The sequence below is a fragment of the Stegodyphus dumicola genome, chromosome 9, assembly GCF_044657685.1.
Source record: "Stegodyphus dumicola isolate Sdum_Otavi_A_Nest chromosome 9, ASM4465768v1".
Taxonomy (NCBI): domain Eukaryota; kingdom Metazoa; phylum Arthropoda; class Arachnida; order Araneae; family Eresidae; genus Stegodyphus; species Stegodyphus dumicola.
The window spans coordinates 128,360,738-128,386,723 of record NC_140776.1 but is presented as its reverse complement, the minus strand read 5'-3'; the positions used below and the strand labels follow the sequence as shown (position 1 = coordinate 128,386,723).

Genomic DNA, 25,986 nt, shown 5'->3' with positions numbered 1-25,986 from the left:
CTGTCTGTTTAATGATTAGATATTCTGGTGGTGATAATTCATCTCACAGAACACAAGTAACGCCTAGCTAAGTTACATATGTTATTTAATGATTAATTAAAATATAATACAATTATTTGAAATAAAAATCAGACTGAATTATTAGCATTTAGCTGCCAATATGTTTGAATTACAAAGTGCAACTAAGAAAAATATTTTGCAGGTACCAGTCTTTAGATTTCAGATAGGAAATATAAATTTGAATTTTTTAATTTGCTTTATTATTATTAATGAATGCTTGTATACGTTTTGATAAATATTTATTAAGGTAAATTTAAAATTTAGTTAATACATATTTTTTTTATTTTGATGATAAATAAATTTCAATAAAAAAAATCTGTCCCGTCAACTGTTTTCAGATGGTGCATTCGACCCGCATGCAATTTGAGCTTGAGAATATTGCACGAAGTATCACACTGCGAGATAAGATCACACATTTTCAGCGAAATTTACAATAAACGGAAAATCTTTTTATTTTTCCGGTTAATAAATTGCCAAAGGCAGTTATGCTTTTGACAATTTAGCCGAACGAAAGTCATTTACATTTGTAACTGTAACTGATTTTCTTATATCGTACTTATAGAATTCCAGCCTCGACACAGCATTATTAAGCTATTTTCCCCATTATAACCCGGAGATATGAAACTCAGGTAAATTATTTTAATTTATATTTCAAAAAAGTTAATATTTAAATTTCAGGTATTCTAATATTAGGAAATTTCACGAGATTACAACTTTCTACTTGATTTATTTTTGAGTACTTGCATGTAATGGCTACCGATTTATTTTTGAGCTCTAAGAAATCAGTAAATAGAATATTTCAATAACAGTAAATAGCACCAAATATAGAGTACAAGATATCCTGCGTACATATATTTATAGCGAAATTCAAATGCTTGAAAAAATAAAGCACTCAGTGTAATACTCCGGTTTATCATTATTTGGAGATATATGAGTGGCTTTGGCGATTATTGGTGACAACTTTCCTTATAAAATAATGACCAACTAGCAGCCGAGTGGGTGAAGCTGCTGAACACCGTCGAGCACTGGTTCCTCGGGCTCGAATCCCAGTGAACGGATTGGCTGTATGAGAGTTTTTGTGTTTTTTCCCGTGTGTAATACGAGTACCAGCTAATTTCCTTTATAAAGTCATCCACGTAAAGTATAACTCCTCTTAGGCAGGCAGCCAACTTGAGCTTTATCTATTCAATTAACCAGATAACTTTGTTCTTTATACCATTTGTCTCAAATTGGTGAACCGCGAGCATATTTCACAAGTTCGCATCAACGTAGCCACTTTTTGAAAAGGGGAAGGAGTTTTGAAAATGGACCAATGAGCTTCTATTGCTCTTGTGACATTAAATCTTCATGCATGTGAGCGCATGTTATTTACGTTTTAATTTACATTTGTTTCACAGTTATAAATGTATGGCGTAATAGTAGGAAATCTCGTAGTGCTTTCGTTTTATGAGTTTAATGAATCGCTGACATTTCACTTTCACAATTTTTATCACGCATTAATATTTGGATTGATGTTCACGGCATGTTATCGCTCTTTACATCGAGAAAACGACTCAAGTTACAATTAGCCTCGAGTATTAGGCATACACTAGCACATGTGGATTAAGAGAATTCAAGTGTATATAACTTTTTAATTGAGATGAGAAGGACTGGAAGTGTTACAATGACTCTAGTGTTTTCTTATTTCAGTGCTGGCGTTCTTTTGATTTTGAAAATGTAAGATTCAGAATACATATTGGGTATGATCTGATTACATCCATTGTTAATATTAAAAGGTTTATGTGAATAAATTGAATATATTCTTTGTGAATAAGATAAATTCATTCTGTTTGATGAGTATTTCTTGTGTAGACAGTACATGTAAGAGTGAGCAGTTATTAAATGTGAAATTTAACACACTAAATGGATACAAATGCAAATTAGTAAAGTTCACTTTGAATAATCTGCATTGGCTATTATTATAGAACATCTTTTTCACATAGACTACAATAAAAAGGCTTCTATTTACTAAAAGGCTAAATTTGATATAATAAAAACTACATTGGTTTCTAAACTGAGCAGTAATTACACGTTGTTTTGGAACTGACAGATATTCTGCTTGTTCCAAATATCAAATGTACTAAATTTTTTTGCAGGTGTTGTCCAGTTAGAATCCTTCCTTCTACTCACAAGCTCAGTTAACATATTAAAGAATTATGGTAGATGTTAACAATTTGGTATCCTGTCTTACGCGCTGCCAAATCGGGTAAAGTATCATCCATAAATATCTGCGAGGTAAATCTAGAGAAGATTTTTGCTTGCAGCCTTTCTGAATACACAAGAAAAAAAGAAACTGACTTTAATTCAAATTCGAGAATTGATACTTCCTTACTAAAGTGGCTGACGCATAAGCCTTCGGTGACATTTGAGATTTGCACATTTCTGGCCAAATGCCAAAAGCTCGAATGTTGCTTTAACAAAGAAGTACCGAAGATATAGCAACAAATGTCCCGGAAACATAGCAGGAATTGCATTATTATATATACGAGTACTTTTTCTGGAGGAGTGGAGTAAAGATGCATTAACACACTGGTGTTGCACATGAAAAATGCTCTGCTCGATTAAAGATGAAGGATTTTTGTGCCTCTTGTCTCCTGCTGATCTCTCTAACCTTAAGATTTTGAACTTATATTTGAGAGAAGAGTGAGTGAAGAAAAAAAGATATACTTGAAAAGAATTTTGGGAAGAATTGTTGGAGATATTGAAATAGGTGACATCTGGAGAAGAAACAATGCAGAAGTGTACATGACGTACGGGTATCCAGACATCATAAATTTTATCAACACTCAAAAATTAAGATAGGCTGATCATCTAATCCGCATATGCGAAAAAAGAACTATCAAAAAGACAACAAGCACTCAAAAAAGAGGGAGACAGAAATTCGGATGGCTAGACTTGTCTGGAGAGATACTTATCTAACTTAAAGGTCATTAATTGGGAGATTCAGTCAAAAGTAAAACAGCCTGGAATGAAATTCTAAAGGAGACCAAGACCCGTTATGCACTGTTGAGGCACGGAAGAAGAATCTGAGAGATAATTTTGATGAGTCATTTTCCTCTGGGTTAAATCTGTCTGATTTCTCTATTTCATGTTTATTTTGAGTTTTCATTGTGACTGCAACCTGCTTGAATGATTGAAAAATCCCCATAACTCAAGACATTTTTTTCTTCTACAGGCCAAAATACAAATCTATTGTAATGCGAGCGATCTAATTTAATTCATTCTGTTGCTAAGATTACCCACGTGTAATAAATAATTAAATAAATAAAAGTATCAACATATATTAAAAAGCTTATGGATGTTAACTGACTGCAGTTACATTAAGTGGTGTAAGACAAAAATTTTTGGAGTGAAGAGATTATAGACGTAACCATAACTGTTTAGGAATATTCATAGAATTTTATAAAGCACATACTATGGGAAAGCACTGATTCGCAGAATAAGTAAAGGAAAGATAAGGCTTTTATACAGTGCATCACTATTTTTATGTTAAGGAGACTATTTTTCTGTTAAGTGCCAAAAAACAGTTACCAAACTGTCAAATTTTTTATTATCTTAATGTTTTGCTGCAAACTTTTGAAAAATATAGAAATTTATCATCGAAAAAATTTATAACCTTCAGTTTAAAAACCATACCAGTTTTTTTTTTCAGTAGTTAAAAATTAACTTTTTATAATATGAGAAGGGAGCTATTTAAAGACACTAGCCGTTTGTACAACCTTATTTAAAATAGTTATCATAAACAAAACATATGTAATGATTTTATTGAGCACAGCTAGTTCATTTCATAAAAATATTGAATATTTCTTGTTAGAATCTTATGATTTAAATGCATTTTTATTTAAGTCGATCAGAATAAAAAGTAGAAAAAGTGTTCTAAAGAACTGTGCTTATTACCTTTAAATCATTTAGTTAATAGGAGACAGATTTAATATGCAGATTAAATATCTTACGCTTTACTAAATGGCAGCATTCAGGCGCGTGGAAACTGAAAGTATTTGATTTGAAGCAGTGACAACATATCACTTTTAAATAGCAAAGTTTGTTGATTAAAATTGAAACATAAATATTTTACATTTTTCAGAATGGTAACAATCTGGCGTACCGAAGATAAAAATGTTTTTATTTAGTATAGTGTTATCGCTGTTAATATTTAAATTGCTTGAGTTTGTTAATCAAAAATTCATTAAATTCGTACAAAATATCAAATATGAAACTGACTCGGAATTCAAAATCGATGTGCACATGTTTGGATGAACGATTGTGTATATTAAAAATTTAGTGGCTGTAGTTGCCATCGTTTCTTCGCAATGCGAGAACATATTACATACAAACAATGGCTCTCATTTGTTTTCGGACACTTGTATTGTTGAAACTTATTTACATAGTCTTGTACTAAATATCGAAACAACATCTTTAAATTTTTTTTCTAATATATTATTTTTACTCGATTTTAAGCCTTGCTTGTTTCAAATTAAATACCATAAAAATATTTTTATGATAAAATTATTTATTAAAAGCATGTTAATCAATAACTCACATAATTTATCGGACATTCGAAAGTTTTGAACTGTTTTCGCATGCGATGCTTCTTGTTATAATTTTTTGTTCTACTTGAAAATACAGCACAAGAATCATCATTTACATTTAGAAATTATTTCTTGTTTATCAAAGTATATTAACTGCTCCATACGTGAAGTTAACAAGGCAAGGCACTACTAATTAACGACAAGTCCCATTTATTTATTATTTTTGAAATGATGAAATTTAATTTTTATAGTTTTAAAAATGGCATAACCTGATGGAATATCGAGTTATTTTATTTCTTTTTGACAAAAAGTGCAAATGAAGTGATGATTGTGTAGCGTCACTAAGGTTTTTGATGCTGAAGCCATAAATAGTATGCAACATCCTCATCAGGACTCGAACTCCAGAACGCATTAAACTGGTATATTATACAACTGAAAAGTAAATGATTTTCTCGATGTTCATAATTCCTTGACATTCAAATATAAAAGAGTTAGGCAAATTTTTGTAATTAAGTTAGAGGTTTAAATTTTTTTCATATGTTTATTATTGTGCTTTTGACAAAAGTGAGCATGAAATTGGAACTAATAGTTATAGTGACTCTAATTTGTTTTTGGACACGTGTGTTTTTCAGTTATGTTTGAAAATATCAGTTACTAAATTTTATCAAAATGACTTTATTTTTCTTTCGCTATTGATCATCATTTTTTAAAGTTTTCTTGATAAAAATAAATTATTTAAAAGGGTTTTGGCAAAAAAAAAAAAAAAAAATAGTAATAATAACTAAAAATTAAAGGATTTAAATTTTAATGTTCGCCCATTGGGGCTTAAAATTTAATGTGGTTTATCAGGAGAGATTATCAATAGAGGAGGGCTCAGGTGGAACAGCGAAACATTTTATAGAATTTAGACGAATATGTATTTATATGTATTTAGACTAACATGGGAACGATATATATCTTCTGTATATTTAAAAGTGTAAAAGTGATGTAATTCTATCAAAATAGTTAACAATTAGATATATCTTGAATTAAATGTGTTTAAATCAATATGATTAAAAAGTAAAAAATATATTAAATTAGATGTATCATGAAAATACATTTTTGTTTTAATTAATCAACTTTAAAAATAAAAACTAATGTTTTTTAGGAACTGCATCTACTGCCTTAAAATAGTTTAGTTTGTTTATCAGTAACAGGCAGATTAAATATGAAAGAATAATAAATTAATATATTTCTGAATGGCAACAGGTTCTACTGAAAAGTGAAACAACGCATTTATAGTGGACCACGAAATTCGCTTTTTGAGACTAATAGTTCTTTTGGGCTAAAATAAATATTCAAAAGGTTCAGAAAATGAACTTACGTAGGATTCGCACGCTTGGAACGAATAATTCATGTTTAGTAAAAACATTAATATAACGGGATATTAAATATTTAGTTGGATATCCTTTAGCTAAAATTACACTTTTTCATGCGGATTTCAGTTTTCATGGTACGGATTCAGCTAATTTTTTGCTGTAATAATGTTCCATTTTGAAAGAATTCCTCCGTAAGGATTTCTTTTAGTATAACTTTAGAAGAAATTTAATGTTTTCTTCATTCTTTTCTCCGTTAGGTTTTGAACTACTAAATACTACTACTTGATACAAAGAAACTTTGTATTTATCCATTTATCTATATTCTATATATAAGTATTTTGTGTGTATGTATGTGTATGTGTACGTATATATATATGCATGTATGTGTGTGTGTGTATGCATCCATGTGATTGCCTGTTATTAAATTAATTGGGATCAATGTGTATGACACATTAATCAATTATTCAAAATTATTTCCATTTTAAACTAATAAACATTTATACATATTCATCTGAATTAATTTAACAGCTTTTTAAAATATACAATATGGTGTTTTATCTCTTTCGCATTTTTTAAAAATTTATGTAAATAAATGAAGAGCAAGCTTACGGTTCTAAATGGTTCAGAAAAAAAGAATAAGTGATAAAGAATATTATGATAAATTGAGTTCTCGATAAGTGTAGTCCGGATATGATTGCAACAGAGCACAGTGCTGCCCCTGTAAAACAAGTTCTCCCTCGTCGCGGCTCTACAAGAGGAAAAAAAATAAATCTGTCTGCAGCAACTAGGTATTCGCTTTGGTAACTTTTGTTGAACTGATTTCAGTTTATTAACCCTACACGGTCAGATGTCTTTTATTGTAAATTGTTCTACAGAATTCTAATTTTTAAATATTCTTGTACCTTCAGCCCACCAGAGAAATTAGTTCGTTGGATATATCCTACTTCTGAAAGCGGAAATTGTTGTAAGGTTATTTTTAATATTATAAATACGCAAAATTTAATTTTTCTGTTTTCCGCGTCCCGATCATATCCATTACACACCATTAACTAGAGGACAAATGTAATGCCAAGTTTCAGAGTTGTAACCTTTTCTAAATCTCTCTGTCATTCTATCTATATAAAGGATTCCCAAATCTTTCCTTGCATCCACCCCTCTTTAAAGAATGGTTTCATTCATCGACCACCTTACATTTATCTTTATAATATGCAGAATACAACATAATCATACTACAAATAACTGAAGATTAGTAACTTAAAATTTATGAATATTAAAACTCAAAAAGTTTTGAAAAAAAATGAACTATTAGATTTTTGCTTTTTTACTGCAAACGGGCAATTTGCCCAGAAGGACTGTTAATTTCGTTTTGGCATTTTGCGTTGGTTCCTTATAAATGTAGGTTCACTTTTCAAATTGTTACCACCAAATATTAGAGCCCTACATTATATTTAAATCAATTAAATAATGAAGAATCTGCATAAATGTATGTATGTTTCTCGCATTGTGATAAAACCAAGAACCATCCAATTTTGAATAACATACGTTTCCACCTGAATATGGGCATCTGGAAGCCCAAATTTCGAATTTCGGATTTGTTTTATTATCTATTTCATATTTTGTAAAACTTTAACGAATTTTTTTATTAACAAACTCGACGATTTCAAAGCGAAGGATGGCAACACTGTACAAAAAGATAAGTGCGAATAGCATGATATTTAATAAATAAAGGTATAACACACAAAACGTTAAAAAACGCCCCTTTGGACATAATATAAAATCTGAGTGCTTCCAGATTTTATTTCATTTTATCTTCCTCCCCCCCCCCAAATTACACTCACAAAAGTTTATGCTCCGAATTTTATAAATTATTAAAATAAGAATCCTCTTGTAATGTTAATAATTAATGATCATATAATCAAATAAATAATCGTTTTGCAATGTATTATTAATTAACAATTTAATTTAATTTGCAAAGTATTATAATTTTAATTGCTAATTGTTTAATTTTACCTTATTTGTTTCAAAGCATCATGTACTGTCAATCTTATTCAATTTTACTTTATTTGCACGTAAAAGTAAGTTCATAAATTTTGTGTTTAGAGTTTTTACCAAAGTAAAGATGTTTGCACAAGAATTACGCGTGAAAAAAAAATGCGCAAAAATGCAGTATAAAATTCTTAGATGAGATATATTAAATCTTAATTGAAAAACCTGTGACTTTCTTAACCTCATCACTATACAACGTATCACATTTAATAATTAAAAATAATTATGTGATACAAACGCCATAGGTTTCAGTGTTAAAGTAAGCCAGATAGTTCCTACTCCTTCTTGCGGACATGTGGGTGACACGCGCTCCCCCCCCCACTGCGTTAGTCTATCTCTTATAAGGTCCATGTTCGGAGTAGGATTACATCATTCAAAATTGGATAGCTCTAGGTACCGTTGTTTTATCACAATGCGAGAAACATACGTACATTTATGCAGGTTCTTCATCATTTAATTTCTTCAGATATAATGAAGGACTCTAACATTTGGTGGCAACAATTTGAAAAGTTATGTGCCGTTTATAGTGATTTGACGCAAAATCGCAAAACGAAAACAGTAGTCCTTCAGGGACAAAGCCTCTTTGGACTTAAAAAAAAAAAAAAAAAAAAAAAAAAAAAAAAAAAAACTGAAATGTTTCAGATTTTAAATTACGTCCAAAGGGGCGTTTTTTAACATTTTGTGTGTTACCTTTCTTTATTAAATATCATGTTCCTCGCACTTAAACCATAAGATCCAGTGCAACAGCAATATCTCAAAATAGTTTTAAAACGAGCATATCTTTAGAATTTCCGATACAGAGACTCACGCGCTGGAGATAAAAATGTTTTTTCTGCACAACGTTGCCATTGCTCGCTTTGAAATCCTTGAGTTTGTTAATCAAAAATTCGTCAAAGTTTTAAAAAATAGGAAATCGATCATGAAACAAATTTCAAATTTCAAATTTGGTCTTCCACATGCTCATATTCGTTGGAGGATTACGTTATTCAAAATTCGATGACTCTATGTACCGTTATTTTATGACAATGTGAGAAATATACATACATTTACGCAGATTTTCATTATTTAATTTCTTCAAATATAATGCAGGACTCTAACATTTTATGGCAACAGTTTGAAAAGTGAACCGACATTTATCCGTCCGACGCAAAATGCCAAAACGAAACTAATAGTCCTTCGGGATTCAAATCCCTTTGGACTAAAAAAAATCTGAAAGTGTTCTGATTTTAACAGTCGCCCGGAAGGTTTTGTTATGACTTTTTACGCTCTCGCTGAGCTCGCAGCTTACCAGTCTACTGTTACCTCACTCTTACCAACCCATTTTTTTTGTCATTTTACCTTTATTATTAAGCATCGTTTTCTTCGTTATGCCACTCACAATTCGACAGCAAAATTGCAAAAATTTTAAAAGCAGCAAAGCAGTACACGTTTAGAATTCCCGATGCAGCCTTAATTTTTTTTCGTACAAAGTTGCCACTGCTCGCTTTCAAATTGTTGAGTTTGTTAATTAAAAATTCATTAAAGTTTTACCAAATATAAAATAATAAAAAAAATTCGAAATTCAAAATTCGGGCTTCCAGGTACCCACATTCGGGTGGAGGACTATGTTATTCAAAATTTGATGGTTGTATGTTAAAACATGAATGATGTATGTTAATGCATGAATTCAGGCTAATTCTTCATTATTTAATTTCTTTAAATATTATACAGGGCGATAATATTTGGTGGCAACAATTTGAATAGTGATATGCCGTTTATAGTGATTCAACGCAAAATGCCGTTTCTAGATTAATATCCCATTCGGGAATACCATGCCTTTTGAGCCAATAAGGATTAAAATTTTTATTCTTTAAAATGTAAATCAACTTTTTAACCCAAATTCCTAAGATTCTCTACTTTCTCTTTCACTGATTAACGAAAATTTCTAAATTTTCATTGATAACTTATTGAAAGGATTCGAATGGAATTAAAGAGCCCACTTACGTTGATTATTTTGATGATCACATGACCGTATGCAAAGAACATCATTAGGATGTGCTAAGGTTTGTTTATTGTGTCCTCGATCTCCTAAATTTTGAGTCACACCTGTTTTGCAGAATGTTTGTTCAGAACACAGAGAAAATTGGGCTTGAACATAAAAGAAAAGTAATGTCAAGGTGTTTATCTTTGCTAATGGAATGCGAATCCTAGCATTTTAAACGTGAATGATTATAAGGTTTGATAAAGCTTTCATTAAAAATGTGAGATATTCTGGAAAAAATTCTAAAGGGTTTCAATCAAAGATATCCAAATAATTCGTTATATCCGATTCTTATGGCTTTGGAATTTCGGTACAGCAGTATAAAATAACATTAATTATATAGGAAGTTAGGCATATAACCAGTTATAAACCAGGTTTACATTGGGGTTTGACTGTAATTCCCTATGATCTGATCGGTGAAACGCAGTACTTAATACGATACAACAAAATGAAGATTCCTGACTTACTCTAGATCTCTTATGGGAAACACGAAAGCAGGATAGAATTGGGAAGCTAAGTCCACCTTAACGAGGAGAGATTTCTCAAATTCCAATCCGTTAACTTTGCTTGGTGCAAATCCCTTCGGGAGTAGGGAATAACGTCGCGAAGGCGGCGTCTTCAGATCTCCGAAAGGGTCGGCGATGCAGTGATTACGAATCACTCCCGAAATGAATCCGCGCTCCTTAACGAAACACTTAGGATACAAGCTTAGATGCCGGTTTCCTAATAATTTAATCCAGCCGGGATATCCACAATCATCGCGGCCCTCTCGACTGTGACAAATGTCCGACTCGTCGGCTGTTCCATTAACGTTCTATTTACATATAAATTAAATCGTAACCGAATGAGACCGAACGGATTCCGAAAATGCCGCCGGCGGTGATACTTCACCCATTCATCGGAGACCGGAATTAGTTTTAAATAATGACGACTCTGATTGAACGAAAGGGTATTTGGAGAAGTACTTTAGTTTCCTCTCTGGACAGGAATGAAGAACTGGGGTTGGATGGCCAGCAGGTGATGTTTAAGTGAGAGACAAAAAACTTTTATAAGGTAGTACTCTCTAAACCTGGGATTCATTAGAATGATTTCCAAGCTCTTTCTGATAGATGACACTTAATTAAACGCCCTCGATCTAGCCACAGTGACTTACGTTCTAATTATTGTTACTACAGTTGAACCCTTGGCAAAGAACTTCAAGGAACCGAAATTTTAGTTTGCTATATCCAATCCAATCCGATAAGGATTTATCACACAAAAATATGTAAAAATTATATGATGAACCACAAACACACATACAAAAATGGGAGGAAAAAGTGATTAACATTGTCACATCGTTTCGAATTTTTCATCGTGTACCAACTGTAGATTTGGGTGAACACTCTTCCGGGTAGATATCTGTTTGGCTCCATGCATTTTGCTATTTTTCGAAGAATGTTATCTTCAATGTAGAATGATTTATGTTTACAGTTCGCCACGAGGAAGAGTTTTTGACACAAAAGCAGAGCTCAAAGTGTTTCGAGAAATATGTCAGATTTTGGATGTTATGGAAGAGACGAAAAAGAAAAACTTCCTCCCAGTATGCCTTATCCAGTTTCCAGTGATAACGCAGCTACGTTCCCAAGATACGTATGGTTGCAAAGCAAAATTCGATAACTTTTGTAAAGAATACTTATATCTTGCAAAAGACCGAAGGAATGCAAAATGGATAGAACTTGAACATCTATACTCAATCGAAATAAGCCGATAAGGATAAAATTTCGTTTCCTAAAAGGCGTATCAACGGTATAGCCTCAAGATCGTAACATTCACTACTTCCTCTTTCCTTCATTATACAAAAAATTTCTATCATACCGCCAGCCTTGAATAAGATTCTGTCTGGTGGTTCATTCAAAGAATCTAAATGGAAATAAAGATTCCAGTCACGTTCTTTGGTTCAACAATAACTTACGCTATATGGTGTCCTAGGATATGTTAACATGTCCTCGTTATCCTTGGAATTATGTTTACCCTTGTCTTGCAGAGCGTTTTCCAGAACATAGAGAAAAACAGAGATAAAGATAAAAGTAACATGGAGTTTACGAATCCATCCTTTACATATGGAATGCGAATACTAACATCCTAAACAAATGTGATTTTAGAGTTTAGTAATTTCATCGTTAAAATTTGCAGAAATGCTGGGAAAAGTATGAAAAATACGAAAGAAGTTCCAATCGAAGGTATACTAACAGTTCGTTATATACGATTTTCATACCTTCCGAAATTCGCTACAGCAGTATAAAATAACATTAATTGTATAGGAAAACTGGACTGGACCAAACGGTTTGTTCGTTATATTTAGAGATACGTTATAAACCGGTTTCGTTATAGCGCAGTACGACAGCAATTATATTATTAGTCCAAAGGGACAAGTTGCCCAGAGGTAATATCAATTTCGTTTTGGCATTTTGCATTGATTCACTATTTAAATTGTTGCCACCAAATATTAGAGACCTGTATTATGTTTAAGGAAATTAAATAATGAAGAATCTGCATAAATGTATGCATGTTTCTCGATTTGTGTTACAGCAACTATACCTAGAGCCATCGAATTTCAAATAACGTACGTTCCTATCCGAATATGGACATCTGGAAACCCGAATTTGGAATTTGTTTTATTATCTATTTCATATTTTGTAAAACTTTAACAAACTCAACGATTTAAAAGCGAACAATGGCAACACCCTACGGGAAAAAAAAAAAAAAAAAAAAAAAAAAAAAAAAAACTTTTCATCTCCAGCGCGCGGAACTGTGTATCAGAAATTCTAAAGATATGCTTATTTTAAAATAGTTTTGCGACATTACTGTTGAAGTGAACTTAATGGTTTAAGTTTGAAGAATGTGATATTTAATAAATAAAGATAACGTTCACACAAAAAGTTAAACACGCCCGTTTGGGCGTAATGTAAAATCTGAAAGCTTCCTCAAGGTTCCGGTGCTTCTAATTTTAGAAATTGAACCGTGCTTGGATGCATACATACTCGAAATAAAGGTACTTTCTCTAAAATTTCCATCTACTGTGTATCAAAATATAAATCACCTTTGGTTTCCCGGAAGAGAAATTTATGTTCAGCCACTGCAACTTCAAATTTTGAAACATTTTTACGGAGTCTTTCCAAATTGTATAGCGTTACGTTGTTCTACGTTGTGACGCCATTTAAGTCTTTCAGCAAGTATTGCTAATTACTACTGAACGAGATGTAATATTTTGAATGTATATTGCACATAGAAACGCGAAAGGTCCGTTTCCAGAGGGCTGCCTTTCGACATGACTCAAAATCTTTAATTTATTTTTTAAATTTAATGATTCTATTAATGATTATCTAACTGAGTTGTTTGAAAGCAACAGATGCACCTCTTTTATTGATTTAATATCTTTAATTTATTTTTAATAATGCATTATCAAACTGATACACTTTAAAATACATTTCATTTCCTATCAAATAATGAAGAATCTGTATGTATGTGTATGTATGTATGTTCCTAGCATTGTGGAAAATTGAGACATATAGAGCCACTAAACTTTGAATCACAAACACAGTGTATACTGAGCACTTATTTCGGTGTATACAGTGTATATTGAGCACTTATGCTGAAAAATATTTTTTTTCTTACAGATAAACGCTTATCTAGAAGGCATGACCAAGCATCCTTACCTAGACAAGCTGCAATAGATTCCCAACTGCCTGAGGAGTGTCAAATTTTAGAAGGATATGGAAGAAAGCTCCACTACCCTAATATCCCATTTTGTTGTTGATAGTTCCTCCATAGAAAACATCGGAAGTCTCTCCCATGAAGTAAGTTCTGCTCCCTATTCACCGTTCATGAAAGTAAGCAAAATCCCGTTCAACGGACTGTTTGCTAACCCATTGAGTTATTCGGAGAAACTAGTCATTTTCTATTTATTTCCAGAGACATTATGTTCTTTAGAGCCAGCAAACACGAAGAATCAGCAATACTTTTAGATTCGAACTACGGAACTTCCGACTACTAGCTGGAAAGGCTTCCAGTAATAAATGCAAGCACGCAATAAAGAGGAAGAAAATACTTAACATTCTCCCCCACTTAAAGAGCGATTAAATAGGCAGTGAGCTAATACCAAATAATAGCGGTGATGAATTATCACCTTATATTTTATTGCAGGCGCCAGTGTAAAATCACTTGGATTTCTAGAGTCGGGAAACATGAGGAATCACTTTTGCCTTCGCTGGGATTTGAACTCAATACCTTCCAAGTACTAGACGGCAAGGCTTCCAGTCACACCCCGAAAGCATGCGGTAAGGAGGGGTATAAGTTACCTTATAAGTTTGTAGAGCTATTAGATTATTTGAAAGCAAGAGTCATGAAAAATGAGCAACACCTTCGCCAAGAATCGAACCACGGACCTCTGTAATACGCGCCCAGCGTGCCGACCACTAAACCACGGAGGCACGCTAAGAAGGCGGGAGAAATACCTTAGAAATTTACTTAACTTTCTTTTTTTTAGCCCAAAGAGCATTAGCCCAGAAGGGCTATTAATTTCGTTTTGGCATTTTGTGTTAATTCACTGTAAACGGCGAATTACTTTTTAAAATGTTGCCACCCAATATTAGAGTCCTGTATTATATTTAAAGAAATTAAATAATGAAGAATCTGCATAAAAGTATATATGTTTCTCGTATTGTAGTAAAACAACAGTATCTAGAGCCATCAAATTTCGAATAACGTACGTCTCCACTAGAATATGGGCATCTGGAAGCCCGAATTTGGAATTTGTTTTATTATCTATTTCATATTTTATAAAGCATTTATGAGTTTTTGATTAAGAAACTCATCGATTTCAAAGCAAGCAATGGCAACATTGTATGTGAGGGAGAAAAATTATCTCTAGCACGCGAAACTGTGTATCGGAAATTCTAAAGATACGCTCTTTTAAATATTTTGTGATATTGCTGTTTAATTCTGTTTTATGTTTTAAGTACGAAGAACATAATATTTAAGAAATAACAGCAGACCAAAGCTTAAAAAAAACGCCCCTTTGAGCGTAATGTAAGGTCTGAAAGACTTCAGATTTTTTTTTTTTTTTTTTTTTTTTTTTTTTTTTTTTTTTTTTGTTTGTTTTCTTCTTTTTAGTCTGAATGATACAATCAAATTATTTTTTTGCCATTTTTTTCTAAGCTCAAAAGATTAGCGGGAAATGTTTAAACAATTAGTTCTATTTCAAACCTAAAAAATTATTGCCACTGGTAGCTTAAAATTAAACACTGATGATATTTAATATAACTGTTTAAATGTTTTTGAGTTCGTTAGCGTTGTTGCTCTAAAATTTATTAGTAATTGAAACGTTATTATCTTGAGACATTATTATTAGTGTACCAGAGATGATTTTAGTCTCGAAATTCACTTCTTGGCTGCATAATTTTTGTGTCCGAATCCCTTTTCAGTTTGTTGCCACCAAATGCTATCGTGATGCATTATTTAAAAAAATTAAACCATGAAGAATGTGCATTGATGTGTGTATGTTCCCCGCTTTGTGGGAAAACGAGAGCATTTAGAAACACCGCAATTTTAATACACATAATCTTCCACCCGAACACGGGCACCTCCAAGCCCGAACTTTGAATTTCGAATTTATTTTTCATTTACTTCATATCTGTATAAATTTAACAAATCTATGTTTAACAAATTCAGCGATTTAAAAGCGAAAATTCGAGATAAAATATTTTTACATCCATTACGATTCGGCAAAATGTAAGACCTAAAATATTTCAGTTTTTATCCACAGATTCAGCTATTTCAAAGCAATGTGTTGCCACCTTCCTCAAACGTAATACTTATCACGATCACTCACAAGAATGTTGCCATTCAGTAAAGAGTAAGGTATTTAACTTTCAAGTTTAAACTTTATGTTACTGAGTGGCAAACCAAGTGAGTGAAAAGCAAAAACGCAGATCTTGAAAATATTTTTCTTCTACTTTTTAATATGATCTATTTAAATAAAAATGCATTTAAATCATGAGATGTCTAATTAGATACATTAAAAATTGTTGCAAAATGCCCAGCTGCGGTGAGAAGGCTTCCCCGCAAAGTGGGTTTATGGTTGTCAAAAGTGGCAGGAAAAGGCAAGATTGCCACATTTTGGCGCGAAATCACCTATTTGGCGAATTTGGCAGCAGAATTGGCGATATGCCATAGACGGAGCGAGAACATTCTAGAATGCATCCTTAGCAGTTTTCTCGAGAATATATTCGAAAGTAGGTTAAATCTGTATATACCCTGCCTGCACGCGAAGCAGTAGTATTAGTAGTGTCTTGAGTTCAGAGATTAGCTTTGCAACGATTGACCGAGTAGGAAGCTGTTCTTTAGTGCTTTGCTGTAAAGCCATCTTCACAGTTATAGCCTGAAGGCTATGTTGCTGATTGTTTCAGCGTGTCTGTATTAGTTTTTCAACGACTGTAAAAGTGTCTTTTGGAACTGTCTTATGTAATGTTGACGAATAAATCGTGTTTTGATTCTTCATCAAGTGTTCTGATCAATTACTCCAAATCCATGAATCCGTAGAACGCAACAATATTTTTATGAAATGACGCTTGCTGATATTATTAATATGATTAGACATTAATATGATTTAGACGCTTTTCTTTTTTATGATAGCTTCTTTAAGTTGCTGGCTGTTCGAGGGGCTAGTTTTAAAAGAAATAATGTAGCGAATATAAAAACATGTATGGCAATCCCTAACTCTCTACCGGGAATTCTAGCTACATGCTTTTTATAAATATTTTGTAATTTTGCTCTTGAATATTATGTGGCGTAAGTGTAAAGAAATCGATACTTAATAATAAAGAAAAAGACAGGAAAATCGTGTAAGAAAGCGCGAATTCAGGAGCAGACTGGTAACGTGTGATGTTCAGCGCCAGCATAAAACCTTAACAAAACACTCTGATGTGACTTAAAATCTGAATCCTTTCAGATTTTCTTTTTTCATACGTTTCACGGGAAGAAGTTTTTTTGATAAATTAAAGGACAATGTTATAAGTCGTATCCACAAAAGTCCTTACACGGCTTTTATTTTCGCAGCTGAAAGAAATCAATTCTGTAAGATTTAAGAAATCTAATTTTTTATACGTTCTACTCCCAATATTTATATACAAAAAGTGCGTCATAAAAAACGAAACACAGAAAGTGTGACTCCCGTACTACAAAAACAAACCGAGATATTTGGTACAGAAATCGGCAATTATATTCAGGGACTGTACACAAATTTAAAAGAGATATTTTTGCATTGTATAAAAATAAAATATTAATTTAGAAAAAGATTCTGTTAAGACGTTAAGCGATGAGCATTTCTATGCCAATTATTATGAAAAATATTGATCAATATATAATTTTTAAAACGAATAATAGAGTCTTATTAAATTCATAGAAAATTCATAGAATCTTACTGAATTCGTATTCTCGAAAACATCGGCAGGCATCGTGATTGTCCCGTAAGCAACTAGTAATATTATTTGAATTAATTAGAAATGAAAAATGCCTGTACTTTAATGAATTTTTATACGATTATTAGATTATAATTCTAAATTAATAAAACTTCACGAGAATATTAATAGTTTTTTTAGATTTTAGAAACTTATAAATTACTTGTGTGAAAATTCTTTCGCCATATCAAATGTAACAAAATTATTAATTAAAGACACTAGTAAAGCACAAAAGGAATATTACTGAATGGCATTTAAAGGCGAAAAATTCAACCTCGAAATATCCTAATTTATTTATTAATGAATCCCTGAATACAAACCGAAAACATGTCAAAAACTTGAAACGAAATATCTCGGTCATTTTCTTTCTTACGGGAGTCAAACTTACGGGAGTCAGTCTTACGTTCATTTTTTATAATGAGCATAGCAGTTTTCTAAATATAAGCATAGGGAACGGAGAAGCGTTCAAATGGATAAATTTCGTAATTTTTACAAAACTGATAGTTTTGAATTTAAAAATACTCAAACATGAATCTTTGCGCTATTTCAAAGATTTTTTTTAAACTGACAGTATAGAACGGTTGCAGAAATAAAGGCTGGTTAAAGACTTTTGTGGACACGGTGTGCTATGCTAGGGATTTATAAGCATTCCTTATGATATAAAGGAAAATCACTATTTTTTTCATTATATTTAATTTTCAGATTAATTAGATTAATGTTACCAGAGCTTCCAGTATTATGTATTAATGAATCATGTATCTTCTATTAATGAACTGACCGTAATCATTAACATTTTGTTTAATCTTACAACACATCCATCTACTGCTTGCAGCTATTGCGATTAGCAAAGTAATTCTTCACCAAAATTCTGTAGCACTGTAAGACATAAATACTCTAACACTCTGTTATTGATGAATATGTTCTCTTGTATTCATTAATCTAATCTACTCATCAAAGTGAGCAAAGGAATTAAGAGTAAATGAAAAATAGTAGTTCTAACATCTGTCTTCTTCAGTGCAGCTGCAATCCGCAAATTAGATAAAGTTAAATGATAGTGAATTTCCTTGTTTCAAATCAGTGCGGCTGTATCTTGCAGAATATGCTTCAAATAAAAAGAAATTGAAATATCTGTGATAGAGTAGTCAGTGAAAAATTTCTCCAACACCAAATAAAGTATATTACACACGCTAATAAATTCACAGCATTTAATCTTCATTCCCTCAACGCGGATTTGATGTTTGTTACTTGTTTCCAGATTGCAGAAGCCCTCTGCGAACGAGCGAACTCCCTCCGCAATTCGCACCCCAGTGTCACCATTGGCAAGGACAGGAAGCTTATTGAGAGCCTGATGGACGTAGTTGCAGCCATACGACCAGAGCCGATTGCTTCTTGTGGAATGGACGACAGTCAGCCCTCAGGTAAATGACAATAAGTATAGGAACATTCAAAAATTAGCTAAACTTATCCCAGTGGCACGCAAACAGTTATTCTAGACAATAACCATTGCTTCAAGGTAGGCAAAGTTTGCCTCAAGATTCGATGAATGATCCAATATCTCAACGAAAATATGGGACATGAATATGACTATCCAGAGTCGAACAATTCCACGTCGCATGAAGTACACGTGGCTATCAGAATAAACTTAATGTGGAAAGTTGAGGATTTTCAGTGCGAGATATAGCGTCGTAGTATAGCAGTACAGCTTAACAATGAGTGAACATCAGTTTTTGCTACAAATTGGAGGCAACGTTGAAAGGCACGCATGGAACTCTACTGCGAGGCGAAAGTAGAAAGTACACTGCTTTTAGGAAAATAAGGAAAAATCACAAAAATAGCGATAACTTCCTCAAAAACAAGCCAAACCGTGTAAAATTTAAATATGTTGCCAAGTAAGAGTAGCTGAGTAAAACTGCGATATGCAAATTAGTGGCGCTGCTTTCGGAATGCGTCATCTGCGAGGAGTAAAAGTCCATGTTTGAGAGAAAGCCCACATATTTCACTGTGACAGTGACATCAGAAATCTGAGATAGCCAATTCGTAACAATGACCTCCAGGTATCATTTGCCTGCAGAACTGCGATGGAGAGCCATTGGGAGACTAGAGGCAGGACAAAGTCAAACAGAGGTGACCAGATGGCTAAATGTGAGTCCTTCTGTGGTTCATTTTGGAGGCAATTTCAAACCACAGATTCGGCATCTAGGAGGTTCAGCCAAGGACAGCCAATTGCTACGACGAGTGCCGATGACCAATATTTGACATTATGTGCACGCAGGAATAGAACCGCTACTCTGATTCTTCTTAGATCCTCCCTTGCTGCAGCCACTGGAAGGTTGGTGTCAACGTCAACTGTGCGTAGAAGGCTTCACGAAGGTGGTCTGTAGGCGACCAGCCATTTGTGTGCCGCTCAGGTCACGCCATAGGAGGGACCGTTTTCAGTGGGCACAAGAACATGTCCACTGGGCGCCTGATCAATGAAGGGCGGTTATCTTTACGGATGAGTCCAAATTTAGTTTAGAAAGCGATAGTACGCGTTATTTGATATGGAGAGAACCTAGAACCCGTTATCATCCGTCAAACATCCGTGAAAGAGATGCATACGAAAGGGGCAGTGTCTGTGTTTGGGGTGCCATCTCTTTGGGTGGACGCACAGACCTCCATGTCTTTCCAAGGGAAACCGTGAGTGCTCAGATTTATAGAGATGACATCCTTGATGTTTATGTGCGCCCATATACCGGGGCAATAGGTGATGCTTTCCTGTTATAGGACGACAACGCAAGACCACACAGGGCTCGCATCGTTGATGATTATCTTCAACAGGAAACAATTATACGCATGGAGTGGCCAGCTCGATCCTCGGATTTGAATCCTATCGAGCACGTTTGGGATGCTTTAGGAAAACGTCTAGCTGCTCTCAATCCGCCCCCTCAGACACTTGTCGCGCTTGCAACTGCTTTGCAAGAGCAATGGCTCTCGCTTCCTATGGACCTGATAGACCGCATAATTGAAAGCATCACACATCGCTGCATGTGCTGTATTGCTTCTAGAGGCGATCATATTCCATATTGAAGGTACTTTTCCTATAGCAAACTGACATCTTCGATTTGTTCATTTTAAACATGTGCTAATTTCTCTACTACTATATTTGTCTGGTAATTTCTTTTTATGTTATTTGATACCTTACTATATGTTCTATATTGTGGGTAAGTTTTATTAAATTCTACATGTAACTTTTTCAGTAATCGTGATTTTTGTGCTTTTTCTTAATTTATGATAACCACTGTAGTAGTCATGACTAGAAATTGTAATTACGATGAGTAGAAACATATCATCAGATCGATGACGATGCATATATATATATATATATATATATTGATAACTTCTGTTTGAAGCGTTGCACTCAGGAGATCGATATTTCATATTTTATCTCTTATTTTATTATGTCATGCTTTCAATATTTTTTCAATACTCGTACTTTTTACTTGTACTACCTTTGAGTATGACTTTCTTCGAGATACAAAATGGTTAGGACCTTCATAGAAAAGAAATTATAAACTTGCATTTACGTTCCAACTATTTCCTTTTCTTTAAAACAAAATACGTATATATATATATATATATATATTCCTGTAATTTATACAACTCTACAGCAAATTTAGAGTCAGTTTCAGGAACCCTTCAATATAATTTTTAAAAATATTCCCCTGTATTTGGGTCAACCTGTAACTGATGACAGCATCACATCAAAGATTCTTCTGTTTATCAATCATCTTCTACAAAAGAAAAATGAGTGGATTCCCTAGAAGGTATTTAAAGTATCCCTTTCTTTCGTGTAACATACAGGATGGTCATTATAAAATTTCCTCGATATATGAACCCATAGCGGCCTATCGGCTCAAGCAACCGAAATGAAATTTCAGGTAAAATTATCTGAAGGTATGCGTTCGAGACTGTGAGGATAAAAAACAGTAGAGATCTCACGCTTACGGTTATGATGAAGAAAACTTCGAAATTCTTCAATGGCAACACCCACGTTTTTCCTGCGCAAATTGATCAGATCTTGGAAAACTAATGAGTATGACCATAATTATCGGTGCAAAAAATTTGCAACGAAGAACTTTCTAAAGGACCAATGACAACACAAGAGAAGACAGGGAAAAAAAACCTTTTATTGGAATTACAAGTTTTCAACATGCCACCTTCGAATACGATAACGTATTGCATATGGGAGATAGTTGACAATAGTGACGAACGTAAAATCGCAGATGGAATCTGCATGACATCCTTTAACTCTACTAAATCTCGTGGATTGGATGTGTATACCTTAGATTTCGCACAATCTAAGAACCCCAAATCCATCGGCGTGAGGTCGGGGGATCGCGGTGGCCACGAAAACTGCAAAGCGCCGGTACATGTCTCTATTTCCAAAGTTTTGTTGCCGTATTCGCCGGACACACGTTGTGATGTGTGGAAGAGCATAATCTTACATCCATACAATGCCATTAAAAACATTTCGCTGCTATAATTCTGCAACATTGTTATATATGAAGCACTTGTGATGGAGTACATTTTCATTCCTGTGGAAGTGATATCTTCGAAGAAATACGGATCAAGAACGAATGTGCTTTCGATGTCGCACCACACAGTCACTGTAGTTTAGTGTAAAGCGCTGGTGCGTCACCGTAAGAAGTTTTGTCAGCCCAGTGAACGCAATTCTTGGAGTTAACATTCTCAACCGGCAATTTTCGTCTTATGTGTACCGTTACAACGTCATTTATGATTTTACAATGCACTGATCAATTTGCGCGGGGAAAAGTGGGTGTTACCATTCGAAAATTTAGGAAGAATGAGCCATTGCCAAAGGCGGATGGAGCTACCAGAAATTCGGAAAATTTCTGTAGGTGCCGATAGCTATAGGTTCGCTTGTAAGCGAGCATGTCGGCAACTTTATGCAGGTCGACGATTGTGAGCCTAGAAAAAAATCATCAGAAAGGTTCCGGCATCCTGATGACAGATGCTTTTCCGAAGTTATAAACTGAACTTCCTAATGGAGCCGATACCTTTTTGAGAGGATCTTACCCAGACTCCCACTTAAAGTGCTCTGATATATTAGTCTCGATGAAAATTTCTTTTTTCAAACTGAACTAAATAATGTCACTTTATTCAAGTCGACTGTTGTCTTAGATTATCAACGAAATGTCCTTGAATCTTGAGGAAAGTTGTATTCTGCATGGTATATACTTAAACTGCACTTCATGAGGATACTCGACAACTTTGGTCTTCCCGCTGAGGCACCCTTGTACCTTGGTGAATCGTGATCAACTTGCATAAGGCTGCCGGTACATTTATGCAAAGTGGAAGCGGCCGTAAGATCAACACCATCCGTGTGTTGACTATTGTACAGAATTTTTGTGCTTTTTTCCGAAGTTTCTCTCAGAATGTCCTTGTCTAGTGAAGCTGAAAACCCGTCCAAAGGGTTTTCTCTGGGAAATAGGATAGTAAATATTGGATTTCCCTTACTAGTGGCGAGCAGCTCAGTCCGATTATTGCGTGTAAGATTGAAGCACTGTCGGAAATTATAACGCTTTTTTCTTGTTGTTTCCTGGCAAATTTCACAGCTTCTCTAATGACTAATAGTTCAGCTTGGAATGCAGAATTTGTGCTGTTAAGCTTTTCCTGCCATGTTTTAAAGAGTAAATTAATTCTGTAGGCCCAGAAGACATTTCCGACACCCATTTTAATTTTTGACCCGTCCATATAGATTCGGATTGAGAAATGGTCTATTGGAAAATTCACTATTTGGTTTTCTGTGTACAGATGGTTTGGATGTACGTAGATTTAAATTGTGTTTATGCTCTTCGTAATCTATTGGATGGTACATCATATTATTGAATGTGCTGGTTTGGCGCAGTCGTGTTACTTTTACTTTTGTTGCCTCTTGTTCTATTGTAACGGTGATCTGTGGGATACCTGCTACGAATTTTAAAGCGCTTGTAGGGACAGTTCGATATATACCTTTGAAATTGCCAGGAGGAAAAGCCTTTGTACAGAAAGTAATTGTCTTTGGGTATGCGTATTGAGGTTTTTGCTCCAAGCTGAAACGACATGTAGTAGAATTTTTTCTGTTACTGTATGGTACTATAGTTTTTGTAATTTTGGGGATATCCCCCGGTTGCTAGCAGCCGTTAATTTCTGGTAGTTGTTCAGGATTATGAGCTTGTCTCTGATATGTTTTATGTGTTGATATCAGGAGATTCTGTTATCCATTATGACGCCTAGATAAGGGACATTATTTTTCATTTTGATGTAGCTAAGTATACTGGCATATCTTGCAGGTGTATTCTCAAAACTAAATAAAATTAAATCTCTTGTCTACAAGGTAATTCTTTGACTGCTCGGAGTGCCCATGAAAAATTAAAAAGATTTGCTAGGAAACTTTGCCTGTGAGTTAATCGTATAAAACAAACCATTTTCAGCCCCAAATTCATATCCTTATTTGAAAAAAATTATGCAATGGCATATGTTTTCGAACTTCGAAACTCCGAGGTCACAATTTGAAAAAATTTTTTTCTTAGTGAAAAATATAAAGAATTTTCATGGGTTCTTGGTCGTTTACGTCATGATTTTGAAAATAGCAAACTGTCATCGAATGAAAGAAAACTCTTAAAGGAACTCTTTAATGACACTGGACATAAATTCCAAGGAAAAGGTATGGTTAACTTCTGGTCGATATTGCGAGTGAAAAGCACTATAGCGAATTCTACGTATCTGTGTAAGAAAGGGTTCTCATTACTAACTCAAATTAAAATAAAGGATCGAAATCGATTTGATGTATGAGCCGATCTCTTACCAGCATACATTTACAAAACAGCTGAGGAGGTATCGGAAGCCTTATCGATATCCTTAATGTGAGTACCAATATTTATTTAATTTTTAATTGGTAAGATAAAGTTTATCCAAACTCTAATAGAAATTGAACTAAAATTAAAAATTGAATTAAAATTGAACAAATACAATTTTTCTTCAACTAAGTGAACTGTTTAAGATCAATAAAAATAAAATTGATTTTAATTAACGATATTTTAAAAACATATGTATACTGGTATTAAATGTATGTCGAAAAAATTCCTTTCGAAGGGGACAAGAGTATGGAAAAGTGGTCCGCAGAAGGGAAATAAGTCCGCTTTCGAAGAAATCCGCAGATATTCATGGTTAGAAGGAAAATTAAACAACATTTGCACCAAAATAACCAGTCTGAATAAAACTTTACACGTGGTTTTCTTTTCAGCCGCAGCTTTTAAATGCGCAAACAGCTGCGGGCTCCGTAATTTCTAAAATTTCCTCTCTAATTCTTTCGTGTCGTCTTCTCTAATATCTTCTACTAATCTGTATCATTTGAAAATGGTCGTTATGAAGCATTAGAGTAAAAAAAAAGTGTTAAAGCTTAAACAAAATTGTTAATTAACATAAAATCTGAAAATTTAAGCAGTAACATAGGTAATTTTTCTCCCGCCAGATGAAGAAATCTCCACTTCTCATCCCCCCATGGATTGCGGAGGGGACCCTAATTGCCATGTGGATGGTGTGTCCAAAAAAGCATTCTCTAAGCGTAAACGAATGCGTAAGCGCATCGTTCAGAGTTTTCGAAGATTCAAGAGCTTGCGTCGCTTCACCTCAACCGACCGCCGGGGCAAGGAGCACAAGATAAGGTGGAGCAACGTCAAGACGAGGGTGCAGCCATTCTATGAAGAGAGAGTGCAACCCATTTTTGTGAACTGGGGCGAAATGGGCAGGAAATTCGCCGCTTCCGTGGTGCAGAAGAAGAACTGGTTCGGAACGGCATCAGTGAATACATCCGACGCTTCCGGGAAAGGTCCCTCTACAATGCCCATGGAGTTCGAGACAAATGACAAATTGCAATAAAAGAAATTTTCATTAATCCGAAAGGGAAATTATTCTATGTCTTGTTCAAGTTGCTAAAGATAATTCAGAATTCCATTCTCGCATTCCAATTAAATCTAGAGATTCGGTCTGAAATTTCTGTAGGTTGGACATGTGAAGCCTTGAGGATTGAAATTTTAAATTTAGGTCTAGGTAAATGTTATATTAACACTCTTTAATGTTCCATTCAAGACAACTCACGTGCAGTAAAGAAGAAACTAATTTCGAAATAACCAACGCGCTTTTTTTTTCTTTCGCAAAATAAATGTAAAATAAAATTCATAAAAGACATCACATGTTCGCACTCAATAATTTTCAACTACAGTGGAACCCCGCTATAATGAACCTGGCTAATAACGAACACTTGGAAATAACGATCAAACCTTTTTGTCTCCTTGTGTACTTAATGTTATTTTATACTGCTAGAGCGAACTTCCAAAGGTATGAAAATCGAATATATCGAACAATATGGATATCTTCGATTAAATTTTTTTTTTTAT

General features: G+C 33.9%; 1 protein-coding gene across 1 annotated transcript; it reads left to right on the top strand.

The window, feature by feature from the left end:
- Positions 1–542: 542 nt before the first annotated feature.
- Positions 543–25,695, top strand: LOC118199285 (uncharacterized). The gene is made up of 4 exons (XM_035371102.2): positions 543–689; positions 13,709–13,888; positions 18,804–18,966; positions 25,062–25,695. The coding sequence occupies exons 2-4, from the start codon at positions 13,805–13,807 to the stop codon at positions 25,466–25,468; spliced, it is 654 nt and encodes a 217-aa protein (XP_035226993.1). The 5' UTR covers positions 543–689; positions 13,709–13,804; the 3' UTR covers positions 25,469–25,695.
- The last annotated feature ends 291 nt before the right edge of the window (positions 25,696–25,986 follow it).

What these genes read in the sequence shown, in the direction of transcription:
- LOC118199285 (XM_035371102.2), top strand. Translation starts at nt 13,805, where the DNA reads ATGGAAGAAAGCTCCACTACCCTAATATCCCATTTTGTTGTTGATAGT. An exon ending in TCGGAAGTCTCTCCCATGAA is followed by an intron (nt 13,889 to 18,803) that starts GTAAGTTCTGCT and finishes ACTTGTTTCCAG; the next exon opens with ATTGCAGAAGCCCTCTGCGA. An exon ending in GGACGACAGTCAGCCCTCAG is followed by an intron (nt 18,967 to 25,061) that starts GTAAATGACAAT and finishes TTCTCCCGCCAG; the next exon opens with ATGAAGAAATCTCCACTTCT.